The 14322-nt window shown below is 42.6% G+C and overlaps 1 protein-coding gene across 1 annotated transcript in view; it reads left to right on the top strand.

Annotated features, from left to right (window-relative positions):
• The window catches only part of COL22A1 (collagen type XXII alpha 1 chain), a gene marked incomplete at its 5' end in the record, with an annotated part of 192663 nt that extends 183930 nt beyond the window's left edge, over positions 1-8733 (top strand). Inside the window, 5 exons of the mRNA XM_080939438.1 lie at positions 665-844; positions 2377-2443; positions 4271-4453; positions 6641-6718; positions 8318-8733. Coding sequence (XP_080795564.1) covers positions 665-844; positions 2377-2443; positions 4271-4453; positions 6641-6718; positions 8318-8505 — 696 coding nt within the window. The 3' untranslated portion in view covers positions 8506-8733. The remainder of the gene's footprint in view (positions 1-664; positions 845-2376; positions 2444-4270; positions 4454-6640; positions 6719-8317) is intronic.
• Between the last annotated feature and the right edge of the window lie 5589 nt (positions 8734-14322).

Raw genomic sequence — 14322 nt, 5'->3', positions numbered from 1 at the left:
GAGATATCTCTCAAGACCTGTCCCTGTCACCCTTATAATTAACACACATCCTTAAACATTACACAATGTTTTATGCCAACAAAGCAAATTTGTGGATATTTTCATTCCTCTCTATTTTTATACACTGTGGACACTGTTCTATAGTTATAACTTTTTATATTACAATAATAATACCTGGTATCTGTCCATATAATCTCTTATAAGCAGCCCCAATGCTGGCAACTATAGTGTGCTCTGTAGTATGAAACTATTAGTACCTTTTGCTGCCCCTATAGTGACAGCCTTGTTAGTGGCTTATTTGTGGTGGGCTTTAAAGATAAAAGTTCTTCTCCTGACTTGAACAATGTTGTATAAGGTAGGATTCTATTTCTGAGCTCTCTTGCTCAGTTTTGTAAGTCAGGACTATGAATGAGGTAATTCTGAACCTTCTATTTTGGATTCATCTGTGACTTACACAGGGCTGGGACAACCCCTGCTCCAATATCACCACCACACACACACACACACACACACACACACACACACACACACACACACATACACACACACACACTCCTGCCAGAGTCCTAACAGAAAGATAATAGTGCCTTGGACTTCAATTTGTGTATTTAAGACAGTTCCCAGCACAGAGCCACCTGCTGTTATAATCTTCTCTTCTATTTAGGGAGACCCTGGGATCAAAGGTGACAAAGGACCACCTGGTGGGAAGGGCCAGCCTGGAGATCCTGGAACCCCAGGCCACAAGGGTCATACTGGCCTAATGGGTCCCCAAGGACAACCAGGGGAGAGTGGCCCTCCTGGGCCCCCAGGGCCACCTGGCCAGCCAGGATTTCCAGGACTTCGGGTAAGGATGATGGTAAAATTTCAGACAGAGATTCCATGGGAATGGAGGAGGAATGGAGTTTGTGGGCTTTGGGGAGTACAGCATGCAGATACCAGGCTTCTGGGGACGAGTTATACAGTAAGGGGCAGAGCACTCCCTCTCTCTGTGCCTATCCTTTGAGAAAATGCTTGCCACATTTGTTAGCGTGAAGTGGCATTGCACATGTAACTTCAGAGATGTTCAGAAACAGATTCTCATCTTTGTTGTGCCTTCTGCCCCAGGAATGATAACTCTTAAGACTTAATGTATTGAGCTGCAAATTCCTTCATTCTTGGCTCTCTGTGCAGAGGTAATTGAGAAGATGGAATCTTACTGGTCCAAGAAGCATCATGGATGGCTCATCATCCATTCACTCCAGAGTATGACAGTCCTAGGCACTGAATGGGAGCAGAAAGCTTATGTCATTACGCCTAGTGGGAGAACTCTTGATTTATCTTGCTTGGGATCACAGGTGCAGGTTGTCAGTTAGATAACAGGAATTGAACTCTTGATGGGGATTTTCGTGCATTCCCTGTGACCTCTTCTCTTTGGTAGCCCTCTTTGTCATCTGGAGAGCTTTATGTGCCCTAAGCACAGGCATGGTCATTCCCTGTCTGCTGACACCCTGTGGTTTCTTCTGGTTGTGGTGATTCTAAAGATCTTGGTGCTCAGACCCTGCCCTTCTTGGCCAAGGGGAAATTAAAAGGACTCAGTTGGCTTCCAGAGACTCCATGGAGCCTTGCCAAGCTCTGTGTGTCCCCTTGTTATGTGGAACAATGGGGCATCTAGGGCTAGTACAAAGGATTCTGGCCAGAGAAGAATAAGATGACAAGGGGCCTGGGTTTATTCCATATAATATGTTGGACTGATAGAAGCACAGGGAGACCCATTCTTGATGGTAGCCCTACCGTATAGGAGTCAAATAGGAAAGAGTGATTCTGATATGTCATAGAGAATCATTTCTGGGGCAGTTCTGAGAATTATTGTCAGTGTGAACATCCAGTCTTTCTTACAGATAAATTCCCCAGATTTTATGAATCACTTACCTGCTTGTGGGCAGTATGGACTCGAACAGGACAGAATTGGCCCTGGGGAGTACAGGGGAAAGATACCAACCAGGAAAGTCAAACTTGATTTTACATAGGAGGCAGTTCATATGCTATGTTTTGGAAGTTGGCAAGTCTTGGGGACCATAACTCTGAGGCCCAGTAATGACTGGTTTTATGGGTACAGTGGTTTGTGCCAGGAGAGGATAAACTAAGGAAGATATTAGGGTCATGAAGGAAAGATATTGTGGCTCTGAGAACCTAAGGTTCAAGCTGCCATATTATTGGCATGGTACGAACAGCAAAGAAGAGGAATGTGCTGCAGATATGACATGGGATAGACAGAGGATGTGATTGCCCCCATCTGTGTGGCTCATAAGCTTCAGGATTTGAGCAGTGACATTGGGATCTTCAAGAGGGAGGAGGAGAGTTCCTGGGAAGATGAGTAACTGCTTCCCTCCCTCCTAGGGCGAGTCTCCATCCATTGACACCTTAAGGCGCCTTATCCAGGAAGAGCTTGGGAAGCAGCTAGAAGGTGAGTGGTTGGACTTCATTGTAGCTGCCAGCCTAAGATTCCCAGTGAGCAGTTGTTGTTTTCATCATTAAGTCATGGGACAGGTGAGTGGGAAGCAGCAGGCTTGAGAAGTAACTTGAGGCCCCAGCCCAGACTCCAGATCCTCTCTCAGCTTCTTCCTGGTCACCTCTAGTGACAATGACTGTAGTGAATGACACCACCAGATGCCACCATCTGCGGTGTGGTAATAACCTATACTTTCTATGTACTCAACCATATGTGTGATGGATCAGTGTTCTGGGAAAGTGTGCATGGGGACTCATTGAACTCCGGAGGAGGAGGTAAGTCAGGAGACAGACAAGATGACTTCAGTGCCCTCAGAAGACATCTGTAATTTCTTTTTGGCACAGAGGGCATTGAAAGAGACAGTTGGCTCTGCTTCAGATAGCTCTATGGAGTGGGAAGCTGGAATGGTGAAAGCATTTGGGGTTCCTGTCTTGGGAGGGTTTTCAGAGCTTGAGCATGCCCAATGGTAGCCTAGTAATGACCGTGGGAGATAGCATGGTTATTGGGGGGATAATGAGGAGCAGGGAGGTTGAGCTACTGGAATATAAGTCTGGGATTTACAGCCTTATCAGTTGTGCACTATACTACAATGGTCTGTTTAGTAGCCAGTCTTCCATTTCCCCTGTGATAAAAGCTTAGAAGAAATGCTTACAAACTTATGACATGAAAGAGGTGTGTCCTAAAGGTGCTTCCATTCATATGCCCCATGTCCCAGTATTCTGTGCCTCACACATTCAGACTGGATACCAGGATGTAGGAGCAAAGTTCCCCTCTTACCTCCCCATCTGAAATCTATGTGAATTGTATGGACTGTGGATGAAGAAGGTTAGGGAAGACAGGAAGGAATAAGCTGGAAAGAATGTGAGCTCCACTAATCCAGGCAAGTCTAAGAACTTGTATGCGGGAGTTCCAAGTTCTACCTCTTGAATGTTAGACTCGTTGGTGATGGAATGGATGCTACCCTAGTAGAGTATCGACCACTGGTTTTTAAGGGGTCTGGGAACATGTGATGGAATGAGTCTCTTTCAAACACCCTTTTGAGGAGGAAATATTGACTTCCACCAATGATAAGAAAATCAAAAACCTAGACAAGTTCAACAAATTGCCAAGGTCACTTAGGGAGTCTGCACAGACCCATTGGCCTTGTGAAGGGGCAATAGCAGAGCAAGTCAACAAGTCTTATCAACCAAAAGGTTAGAATTTATACTAGTTACTCCACCCATTTGACAGGCATTTGCAGCCAATGCTCTTTGACTGTACAAGGTTATTAGGTGGCTCTGGGTAGCCAGCAGGTAAGCACTGGGTCCACCAGCCAGCAGGAAAATGAGTCCACCCACAGTTGGAGCTCTGTTGTTTTTCATAGATTCTGTAATGTTTGTATTGCAGATGTATAAGCATCTCCAATTAGCAGCTTATTTGGCTCCTCGGTTATTGATGGAGGACTTGATTCAAAAATAAAAGTCACTAAAGAGCTTTGTATATGCCACTTAAACATCCCAGGCCTCAGTTTCTCCGACTGACAGCTACAGCCACTGCCATTGCTGCTGCCGCCACCACAAACAGCAATACTGCTGCTCCAGCACAGTTAATACAACTATTAATTATCTCTGCTGCTGCTGCTGCTGTAGACATCCACACACTCAGAAATGTGTGTACAGGAGCTGTTCCTTGTCTTCATCCCCAGTTGGTTTTGCTTGTAGTTTGAGTTTGCATTGAGCTGCCAGTCTGTCCCTTGTCCTCTCTCCATTCCTCAGGAACTTCTCTGTTCTTCCCATTCCATAGCTAAACTTGCCTACCTCCTGGCCCAGATGCCTCCAGCACACATAAAGTCCTCTCAAGGCAGACCTGGGCCCCCAGGACCCCCTGGAAAAGATGGGCTTCCAGGCCGGACAGGCCCCATGGGTGAGCCAGGCCGTCCTGGCCAAGGTGGTTTAGAAGGACCCTCTGGACCCATGGGCCAAAAAGGTGAGTGGACAGCATTTCTGGAACTGTGCTGAGTCGGGACTTGGGTGTGGGCTGTATCTGCATTATTCATCTTGTTTTCATTTCCATCAGACCAGCAACACTGAATTTTGGCATTGTATAATTTTTTTCATACATTCAAGCTTTTCTTACTTGACAGTTTTGAGAAATTATGCCAGGAATACTGAACCTGCCCCCCCCCCATACCCACACACATACTTTCCCACACACACACTTTCTTGTTTTCTCTTTGTCTCCTTTGCTCAAGTTACAGAGGTGATGTAAATGTCCTCCCGCCACCCGGACACCCAAGTTTGGAAGGACTGAGTGATATGACATTTAATCTCCAGAGAATGGATATTAAACGGCAGCTTTAAAGTCCAGCCAAATTGTTTTGAGCTAAAATGGCCACTAACTGTCTGGCTCTTTGGCTGGGTAACCTATCTGAGCATTGGAACTCTTCCTCAAGGGGAAGAGCCTGTCCCAGGCTGCACACTGGCAAGCAGGTCAGGATGCTTTCTGCAGGAAGCAGACATGAAGCAGAGAGAGGACCGGACTCCGTGCTCCACTTCTTCCTGATTAGTGGACTTGTGGGTTCATGTTGGTGACCTTCAGATAAACCTAACAAGTTCTCTTTTGATCTGGCATATCCGTATAAATGTTTAGCCATTTATTCCCCTGTGATAGGTCTTTTGTTTAAATGGTTTTTTGTTAAATTTCTGTATTCCTGACCATCTGTATTCATCCATAAAACAATGTACACAAAACACATGCCCATAGGAAACGTGCTTTATAAGCTATATTGGATTATGGCAGGATACTGACCAAGTGTAACTGTTAGAACAGTGAAAGTGGGGAGCTGGAGAGGAACTACTTTCTGATTAAGAGCTTCTGCTGATCTTGGAGAGGACAAGGGTTCAGTTCCCAGCACCAACATGACTGCTCACAACTGCAGTTCCAGGCTGTCCAATGTTCTCCCCTTCTTTTATAGGTACCAGGCATACAAGTGGTAAACATGCACACGCAGTCAAAACATTCATACACATACAATATAAATCAATAAATATAGAACCCCTAAACAACACCACATACTCAAAAAAATAAGATTAGTGTTCTAAAAACTAGTGCATCATAAGGTTTATATTTAGATTATAAAATAAAATAAAATGATGTTGTATCCAGGAGATACTTTAGAAGCAGTGCAACAAAATGTATTAATTCCCAGTAAAATAGTTTGAAAGAGAGATTTCAGTGACTTTCGTTGGGACTCTTCTTTCTGTTCTTATTGTGACAATACCACCATGAATAGAGGTGACACTAGCAGTAGATTAATATTGTCTGTAACAATTATACTAGTGATAGAAATAACAGTGTTGACAATGATATTATTGATAGTGGCAGTCCCAGTTAAATCAAACCCAGAAGTTCTTAACTCAGATATAGTCCAAATATCTCTCCAGAGAACATGATTTCTTCTCCCCTCCCATCCATCTCTTTCTCTCTCTCCTTGATACTATATGTCATATATGTGTCAAATGTTTTTATCCTTGGGATGGTGCTTATCATCTGTCTCTTATGGAGTGTTCCTGGTACTGTTCCATTGTATTACTAGACTCCAGGATTCCTTAGGTCAGAGCTGAGTCTCATTACTGTATGTTACCACATCACCTAGTATGTTGAATTCATTTATTTATCCACCCAGTTTCTTCTTCATGAAGGTTCGGATAAGAAGCTTCAAGTGCATTGGCATGTGCACCAGTAATCATGTCATACATCAGGCTGATATGTTTGTGAGTTGTGGATGTGTGAATTTGGTTACTCATTGTTTATTGAATGTAGTTGTGCTTCTGTGTATGTGAATGTGTAAATATGTGTGTAATTGTATTGATAGGTGCTTGGCTGAATATGTATGTATAAAGATGTATATCTGATAATGTATTTGGGAGAAAGCATCTGTTTCTTTTGTTTTCAGGCATATATTCTGAGTCTGAAAATATGCTTGAGCATGTGTGTGGGTGTATGCCTGCATGTATGGGTTTTATACATAAAGAATGTGTGAACAGGGTGGTCTGAATGGACCATTTCAGTGATACTGGGATGCACCAGTGACACAGGGTGTCCTGTGGGTTGAGACTGTCTGTGCCCCCATTATGATTCTGTGCCACTGAAGTTGAACATTCTTCCCATCAGGTGAAAGAGGAGCCAAAGGCGACCCTGGCACACCTGGAGTTGGCCTCCGAGGAGAGATGGGTCCCCCTGGAATACCAGGTATGAAGGTTCAGGGTCTTAGGCTGGGTGGACATCAACCATGGAGGCAGGGGCACACAGTGGTACCTGTGGTTGTGGGAAGAGAGAAGGACCTGGGTCTAAGAAAAAACAGATAATTCACTGTTTAATGGAATATTTCTCAAACCCTTGAGACATAGCTTCTAAGTTGAAAATCCCAATGACTTAGTAACTGTTCCAAAATGACCAGAATAAAGTTTATTGATGCTTCCTACATAAAGATATAATAAATACTTGGGATGATGCAGAAGCAAATTGCTCCAGTTTGTTCATTGTCTTTTATACCCATGTCCTGACAAAAGAAAAAAACAACAACAACAAAAAAAAAACTCACTGTAGGGCAGAGTACTTGGCTCAGAGATTAGGAGCACTATCTTTTCTTTGTAGAGGAACCAGGATTGATTCTCAGAACTCACCAATCAGCTCACAAACATCCATGACTCTAGTTCCAGAATATTTAATATCATTTTCTGGTATCCATCAATTCTGCAAGTACTTGGTGCATATACATAAATGAAAGAAAGAAAGAATATACATGAAACATAAATAAGTAGTCATTAAAACACATCATGCCCCAGTAATATACAGGATTATTATGTTCTAACTAAAAATAATAAATGACTAAATATTGTGAAAAATGGTTCCTGGGGAGAAAGAAATTGTCATATTCTAAATGAGTCTAGACATGTTGGAGTTGCATCTCTCCTCAGGACTTCCCTTCTATAATTTAACTCACCTTAAGTGGTTAGAACCCCACAAGCAACATGAAAGCCATCTTCTTAAGCCTCATTCAGATTCATTACTATTGCTTAGAATATGCCCAGGGAACCTTAGCCAAAGGCTTAGGCAAAGGCCAGCGCTTTTGGAGCTCAGGGGTTGCAGGGTCTTTGGATTTTCACTTCTGAAACCTAGAAAGAACTGGAGAAATGGCCACCAGTTGACCACTGTGCTTGGGGGCTGTACTGGAAGAGCTCCTGAGATTTTCATTTGTCACACTGAAAAGAAGGTGAGAATGATAAGACTCTCAACTCTAGACTAAATCTGACCTCACCAGTGTGTGTAGAAATAAAAATAAATAAATAAATAAAAAGAAGTAAAGTTGAGAAAAGATAACAGATCCCAGACTATTTGAATGTTGAATTTTGCAAGATCATCAAGTGTCCCTGTAAGAAGAGGTACAGCAGGTTAAGGCTTACTAGGCTGTTTTGGTGTCCCAACATGAATTCAGATGTGTCTACTAGACTGTGTGCAAGAATAGTGTTCGGCTTTCACATCTGACTTTTGTGGAAAGCTTGCACTCCAAAGGCCTCGAGTTGCCCTTATCTGCTTCTTGTCCCTGGTGTCTGGGTTTCTTCCCTGTCTCAGACAGTGAGGGTGCCCCCTTTCACCTACTGCTTGTAAATGTGCTGTTCTACCTGATGCCCGCATCGGCCACTCTGTCTCTCAATCTAAAGTACCAACAGAGGCTATTCACTCTGAGTATACATTGAACCCTAGTTCACAACACAAAGATTACAGGGATGTTTCACTCCTGGACAGAGAATGTAAACGTCCTTCTGTTTCTTTTGCTTCCTGGGCCAGGCCAACCTGGGGAACCTGGATATGCTAAAGATGGACTTCCAGGAAGCCCTGGTCCTCAAGGAGAGACAGGACCAGCTGGACATCCTGGCCCTCCTGGTCCTCCTGGCCCTCCTGGCCAGTGTGACCCCTCCCAGTGTGCGTACTTTGCCAGCCTTGCTGCCCGGCCAAGTAATGTGAAAGGCCCATAGAAGATTCTAGAACATTGAAACACTCCTATGGATTTCTGAAACTTGAACTCGGAGCCCACTGGGAAGCCAGAAGCCTTGGAACATTTCAGATTCTCCTTTTCTCCCTCTTCCTACCTTCTGTCTTTTCTTTCTGTTTTCCTTCTCTAGACTCTTCCCTCCTTGCCTTCCTTGTTTTTTTCCTTCTTTCCTCAGAGACCTCACAGTTATTAAAACCAACAGGTACTGTCAGGCAGTCTATTATTAATATTATTTTTATTATTTGCTGTTATTTCAAATGCTAATATTTTGGGGGGAGCTTCCTGGTGAACAGGAAGTAGTTTCTTGGCTCAGGTCTCCTGTCAGCACTAGCCGAAGTGTGACAGCCAATTCTGAGGAACCCTTGGTGCTATGCAACCCTGACTTTCTGTGCACTTGCTGATTTTACCTCTTTTCTGGAAAGGAAGCTTTAAGGGATGGAAACTATAAAGTTGTTTCCCTAGCTGTGCCTAAAGATGGCCCAGGGAAAAGTAAGTTTGAAATCCCCACCTCCCAGGAGAGACTCAAAGCAAGAAGAAGAATTTGCAGCCTGGAAGAACTCATTGACTTCTGGAGACAAGTTGCACATCTGGAGTTCAGAACTGCCTTAGAGCATTGGGGAGGGTGGGTATCCTTGGTGCTTCAAGCTACCAGAACTCTAAATGAAGTCACAGTACCTTGTGTCTGGGCCCTCCAAAAACAAGCTGGTGCTGAAGACAGGTTCCCAGGTGTGACTGCTTCTAACCATGGCCTGGATTCCTTCAAGTGCCTCATGCTGGTTTCAATTGTATGAGTTGCAAAATAAAAGTTTTCAGTGGTCACTGGCTTTACTTACTTGTGAATGGTCATGCTTGTGTGTGTGTGTGTGTGTGTGTGTGTGTGTGTGTGTGTGTGTGTGTGTGTGTATGTATGTATGTTTCTACACACACACCATGAACAGATGCTCACTAAATGTGTTTCCTTCTCTGTTGCTCCTGGGTATTCTGTTCCCTTCTTGAGCCTCTTTTGCGCATTAGGTGAGTCTTCTTTGAACCACAATACTTTCTTTACCTGTTCTCTCCAGATGTTAGATGCACAAGTGTGGGATGGAGATAGCAGTGGGAACATTATTACCACACCCTTTGAGGATGTATCCCAGGTATTTAGCATATGGGAAGAAGCCCTTTCAGCATGCTCAGAACTACTGCGGACAGGGTCTATTGCAAACTGGAAAGTTGACTTCAGTAGGATGATTCCTGCAGATTTACATCCTTATCAGCATTTGGAAGGAATTATCCTTGTTAGTGTTCTGCACTTGACTGAAGACACGGATTGATGGATTGACTGATGAAGTTGTCCATTCATAAGATGCTTCAGTTTGGGTTTAAACTGCCGTGATAAAACACTTTGACCAAAGGCATGTTGTGGAGAAAAAGGTTTAATTCAGCTCACAACTCTTAGTTCATACTCCATCACTGAGGGAACTCAAGGCAAGAACCTGGAGGCAGGAGCTGAAGTAGAAGCCATGGAGGCATGCTGTTTACTGATTTTCTCTACATGTCTTGCTCAAAAGTTTTTCTTATTCCATCAAGGATCAGTTGTCCAAGAAAGGAGCTACCTCCAAGGAGCTGGGCTCACTGACATCAATTATTAATCAAGAAATTGTACTACAGACCTGGCTACAGACTAGTCTTATAGGGACATTTTCTCAATTGAGAGTCCCTCTTTTCAAATGGAATTAACCAACACACATGTCTATACCAACTTAAACAGCATTAGTTCACCAAGTGCATCTATTGTACCCCTTGATTTAGACACTTTAAATTGGTTTAGGAACCAGAAATATAAGCATCCAAAGAAGGCTGAAAGATTGATTAGGTAGAGAAATAGCACTTTAGTCATTTTAAATTAAGATCTAAGATCTATTCCTTCTATTGGGTAAGTTGGTGCCGATGCAGAACGTGGGCTATGGAAGGGTGGAGGGATACAGCACACTTCTGTGCAGGAGAGGCTTTCTTTGGATCCTCTTCGATATCTTCCAGCTCAACTGTCCTCAACACCACATAGGATGTGGAAAGGGTGATTGGGAGAATGAGCACCTTCATGAAAGCAAGTTGATTGGGAGGAGGGAGTGGAGTGGGGGTGTGTAACATTTTGAATATAAATACAGAGAATATCCAATAAAATTGGGGGGGAGATGCCAAAGTAATGCAATACTTTTGTTTGAAGGAATCTCAAGTACTCAGTACTCTCAGTGAGATCATGACCCAGAGCAAAAGGCACATATAGTGTGTGTGTGTGTGTGTGTGTGTGTGTGTGTTCGAGCCAAGAATTTTAGGATAAAATATTTACCCTGACAAAACATGATGCCTTTAAACATTTATTTTTATTTTATTTTATTTTTATTAAAAGAATCACATTTAGGAGCATTTTAAGTTCACAGAAAAATTAAGAAGAAAGTAAAATTTCCTGTGTATTCCAGTCCCCCTATCCAATGTACACTGTAGAGTACATGTGTGTGACAGCTGATGAACCCATAATGTTAGCACTGGCACTCATACCTTATATTCTGGGTCATCGGACTCTGGGTTTGGTCTGAAGTACAATGACATGTAACCACTAGTATAGTTTCACAAGAAAATTTCATTGTCTCCAAAACCTGTTGTATGTTACCAAATCATTCTTTTCTCCCACTAACCTCAGTAATGGTATTTACACCATTCCTGTAGTTTTTGGTTTTTCCAGAATGTCATAGTTAGTGTCTTATAGATTGAAGCCTTTTCAAACTTCCTTCTTTTGCTTAGAAATATACATTTAACATTCTTCTATGTCCTTTGTGGCTGGGTGACTCATTCCTTTATATGGCTGAATAATGTCTCATTGTTTAGAGATGCCATAGCATTTATATCAACTCTTCTACTGATTGACATCTTGGTTGGTTATTGTAATAATTACAAATAAAACTTATGTAAGATTCTATTCATTAAATATTAAGGAGTATTCTTGTTCCCATTTTGTATGGTCAGCATTTTGCCTCTTTGCTTTCATGTGCACTGCTTCTTTTGCTTAGCAGTTCCCTGATGACACACAGGAACAAGCATCTTTGTCCATTTTTATGTGTATGATTTCTTTGGTAAGATGTCTGTTCAGAATTTTGTCCTTTTTTAAAAACATGTTTTCATATTGTGTTTTATTGTGTGTAATAGCTCACATCTATCTTTTCAAAAGCCTGATCATCCCTGAGACCTGGATTGCTGCAGAACCATGTGTCCTTTTCCCACCCCAGAGGAATCTGGGTCAGACAACAACAGCAAAAAAGTGTCACATTTAAAATTTGAATTGTGGTTCTTACTATGAGACTGAGGTTTTATCCAGTTTTTGAAGATTAAAATGACTCATATGGGGGCATACAAAAGTCAGGTGTCCAGCAGCCAGGTCTTCCCCAATCAGTGATGCAACTTGCAGGAACATTAATCATCATCCTCTGGACCTATAATCTGCATCCGAGGCTGGGGACTCTGGGGCTTTCTGCCAGGTATATTTTAAAGAGCACTAGAGCTTACCAAGTCATATGCAGAGGGCTTAGCATTGCAGAATGGAATAGCATGAATACAGGTCATGGGGTACTAAACAAGTATCAAGAGAAACACAGATGGAACAGGTTCCAGGCTGAGTATGATGTAGAAAGGAGAGGGGGTTATTATGAATTGTTTTATGAATGGTGGATGGTGACTAAGAAACTAAATAGACTGTTTTCAAGTGCTCCTGATATCAATAGCTTAAAAGCAGCCCAGTAAGTCATCTTCATGGGAAATGTGATCTGATCCATACAAGAATTGTAGAGGCAAAGTAACCTATGCAAGGCCCAGTATTAGAAATGTAGCAGGGTCAAGATAGAAACTCTGTGTGTGTGTGTGTGTGTGTGTGTGTGTGTGTGTGTGTGTGTGTGTGTGTGTGTTTCATGTTCCCATAGAATGGCAGTACTCCAGGTTCTCCATAGAGTTCTAGGCAGGTGATTATTCACTGGAAATCTAGAGATGCTGGGATGTGACAAGCCAAAGGAACATGTAGAAGGTCAGATGTCAGAGGTCCAGCTTTTCCTAGGAAGCTTCATGGACTGAATTTATGATACAGATTAGGGAAGGCAAGTTCCTTGGGGTTAGGTGTTGTCAGCCATGTCTTCTTAGAAGTCTGGAGGAAGGTCAAGAGTGGTGGTAACAGCCCTGGGCACCCATGATCCGGATAGAGATAAGAAAGACATATTAGAAACCAGAGGTGACACACAGGGCCAGTCTGCTCTGATTCCCAAGTGGCCGCGAACTCTTGTAAAGTATTAACAATGACTTTACAAGGGCAAAATGTCTAGGCTGCATGGCATCTTAGAGAGAGCCACTCCATAGCAGAAACAACCAAGACTCAGAAGGGCAACATGAATCTTCTGAAGGTAATAGTGAAGAAATGGCCTTGAACCCATCTTGCTTTCCTATCCAAGAGTCACACTTGTCTCTTTACTTGATTCACTGCCTTTCTTATACCTTAATGTTTCCTTCTTCATAAGTAGTAATACTATAATGCTTAGTTTTAATTGTCATCATGGTGCAGAGTACAGTACAACCACCTGTGAGAATGTGAGAGATTAATTGCTTTAATTGATGTGGGAGGGCCACTGCACTGTGTAGAGTACCATTCCTTGGGTTTGGGGTCTTGAGTTGTATGAGGGGAAAAAACTAGAAGCCGAAAAGGATGCATCTTACCTCTTTGCTCTCTGCTCTTGACTGGTGTATCTGTCTGCTCCTTGCTACTGACACCTTAACTTCCATACAACACCCTGTGACATTGAACAGAGACAAATAAATCCTTTCTCTGTAAGTCAATTTCATTAGGGTATTTAACCCCAGCAAGAGGGAACACAACAGAACCAAATATCTGTAAATCTGTAGTAGTTGAGTATATATGTTTTCCTATCATATATTAAAATGCAAACCTAACTATAATGAGGGAAACTGTGGTCTTCTCTCCACTGCCCACTCGGAGCCCGTCAGCTTGCTTAGGCTATAGCAACCACCAAGGACATGCATGTGTGAAGGAGGGTTTCAGAGGAAACTGGCCAACAGTCAGCAGCCATGAGGCAAAGTCATACGACCACTCTGCTTCTAAGCAAGCATAGTCCTGGAGGTTTTCAGTGAGGTCTATAAGGAGTTAATAATATGGAAGACAGCATTGTACATCAAGACAAGATCAGTAAGCAACTGAGTCAAGCCATATTTTTTTTTGCCTGAAGCAGAGGAATAAGTTTAAAAAAAAAAAAAAACCACCAATCTGTCTTTATTTTGAGTGTAATAATTTATTCTCTGTGGATTTTTCAGCATTGATTTAGAATTTTTTAAAATGCTTTCATTTATTATTTATTCATTTAATATATCATTCCTAGTATTTTTTTTTAAAGATCTGTGGTGCACCTAAAATTCTATCTCACTCCTAATAAATGCCTCTATGGGGTGGGATGTTTAGTGTCAGAGGCGGCACACTTAACAAGAAAGCCAAGCTGCCCCACCCCCACCCACCCTCCATCCCTTAGCTTGGCTGGGTTAACAGACAAGTTTACCTGAGAAGTTTGTTAGATTACCAAGTAGAGAAAAAAACGAGGGCATTAGAAAACTACAGAAGGTTCTGGGGCTAGTGCCTGCCCCAGTACTAGAGCAAAGACAGGAAGATGATGCCCTGAATGGCTAGTGTCTACCCAAGATGGCAACAGTCTCTCATGTGAAGGAACTCCTTCCTGTTAATTGCATGGTCCCTGGCTCAACAGGTCTCATAGGGATG

Source organism: Micromys minutus (assembly GCF_963924665.1).
Source record: "Micromys minutus genome assembly, chromosome: 27".
Lineage (NCBI taxonomy): Eukaryota > Metazoa > Chordata > Mammalia > Rodentia > Muridae > Micromys > Micromys minutus.
The sequence above is the reverse complement of the archived record's forward strand: the minus strand, read 5'-3'. Positions and strand labels throughout refer to the sequence as shown.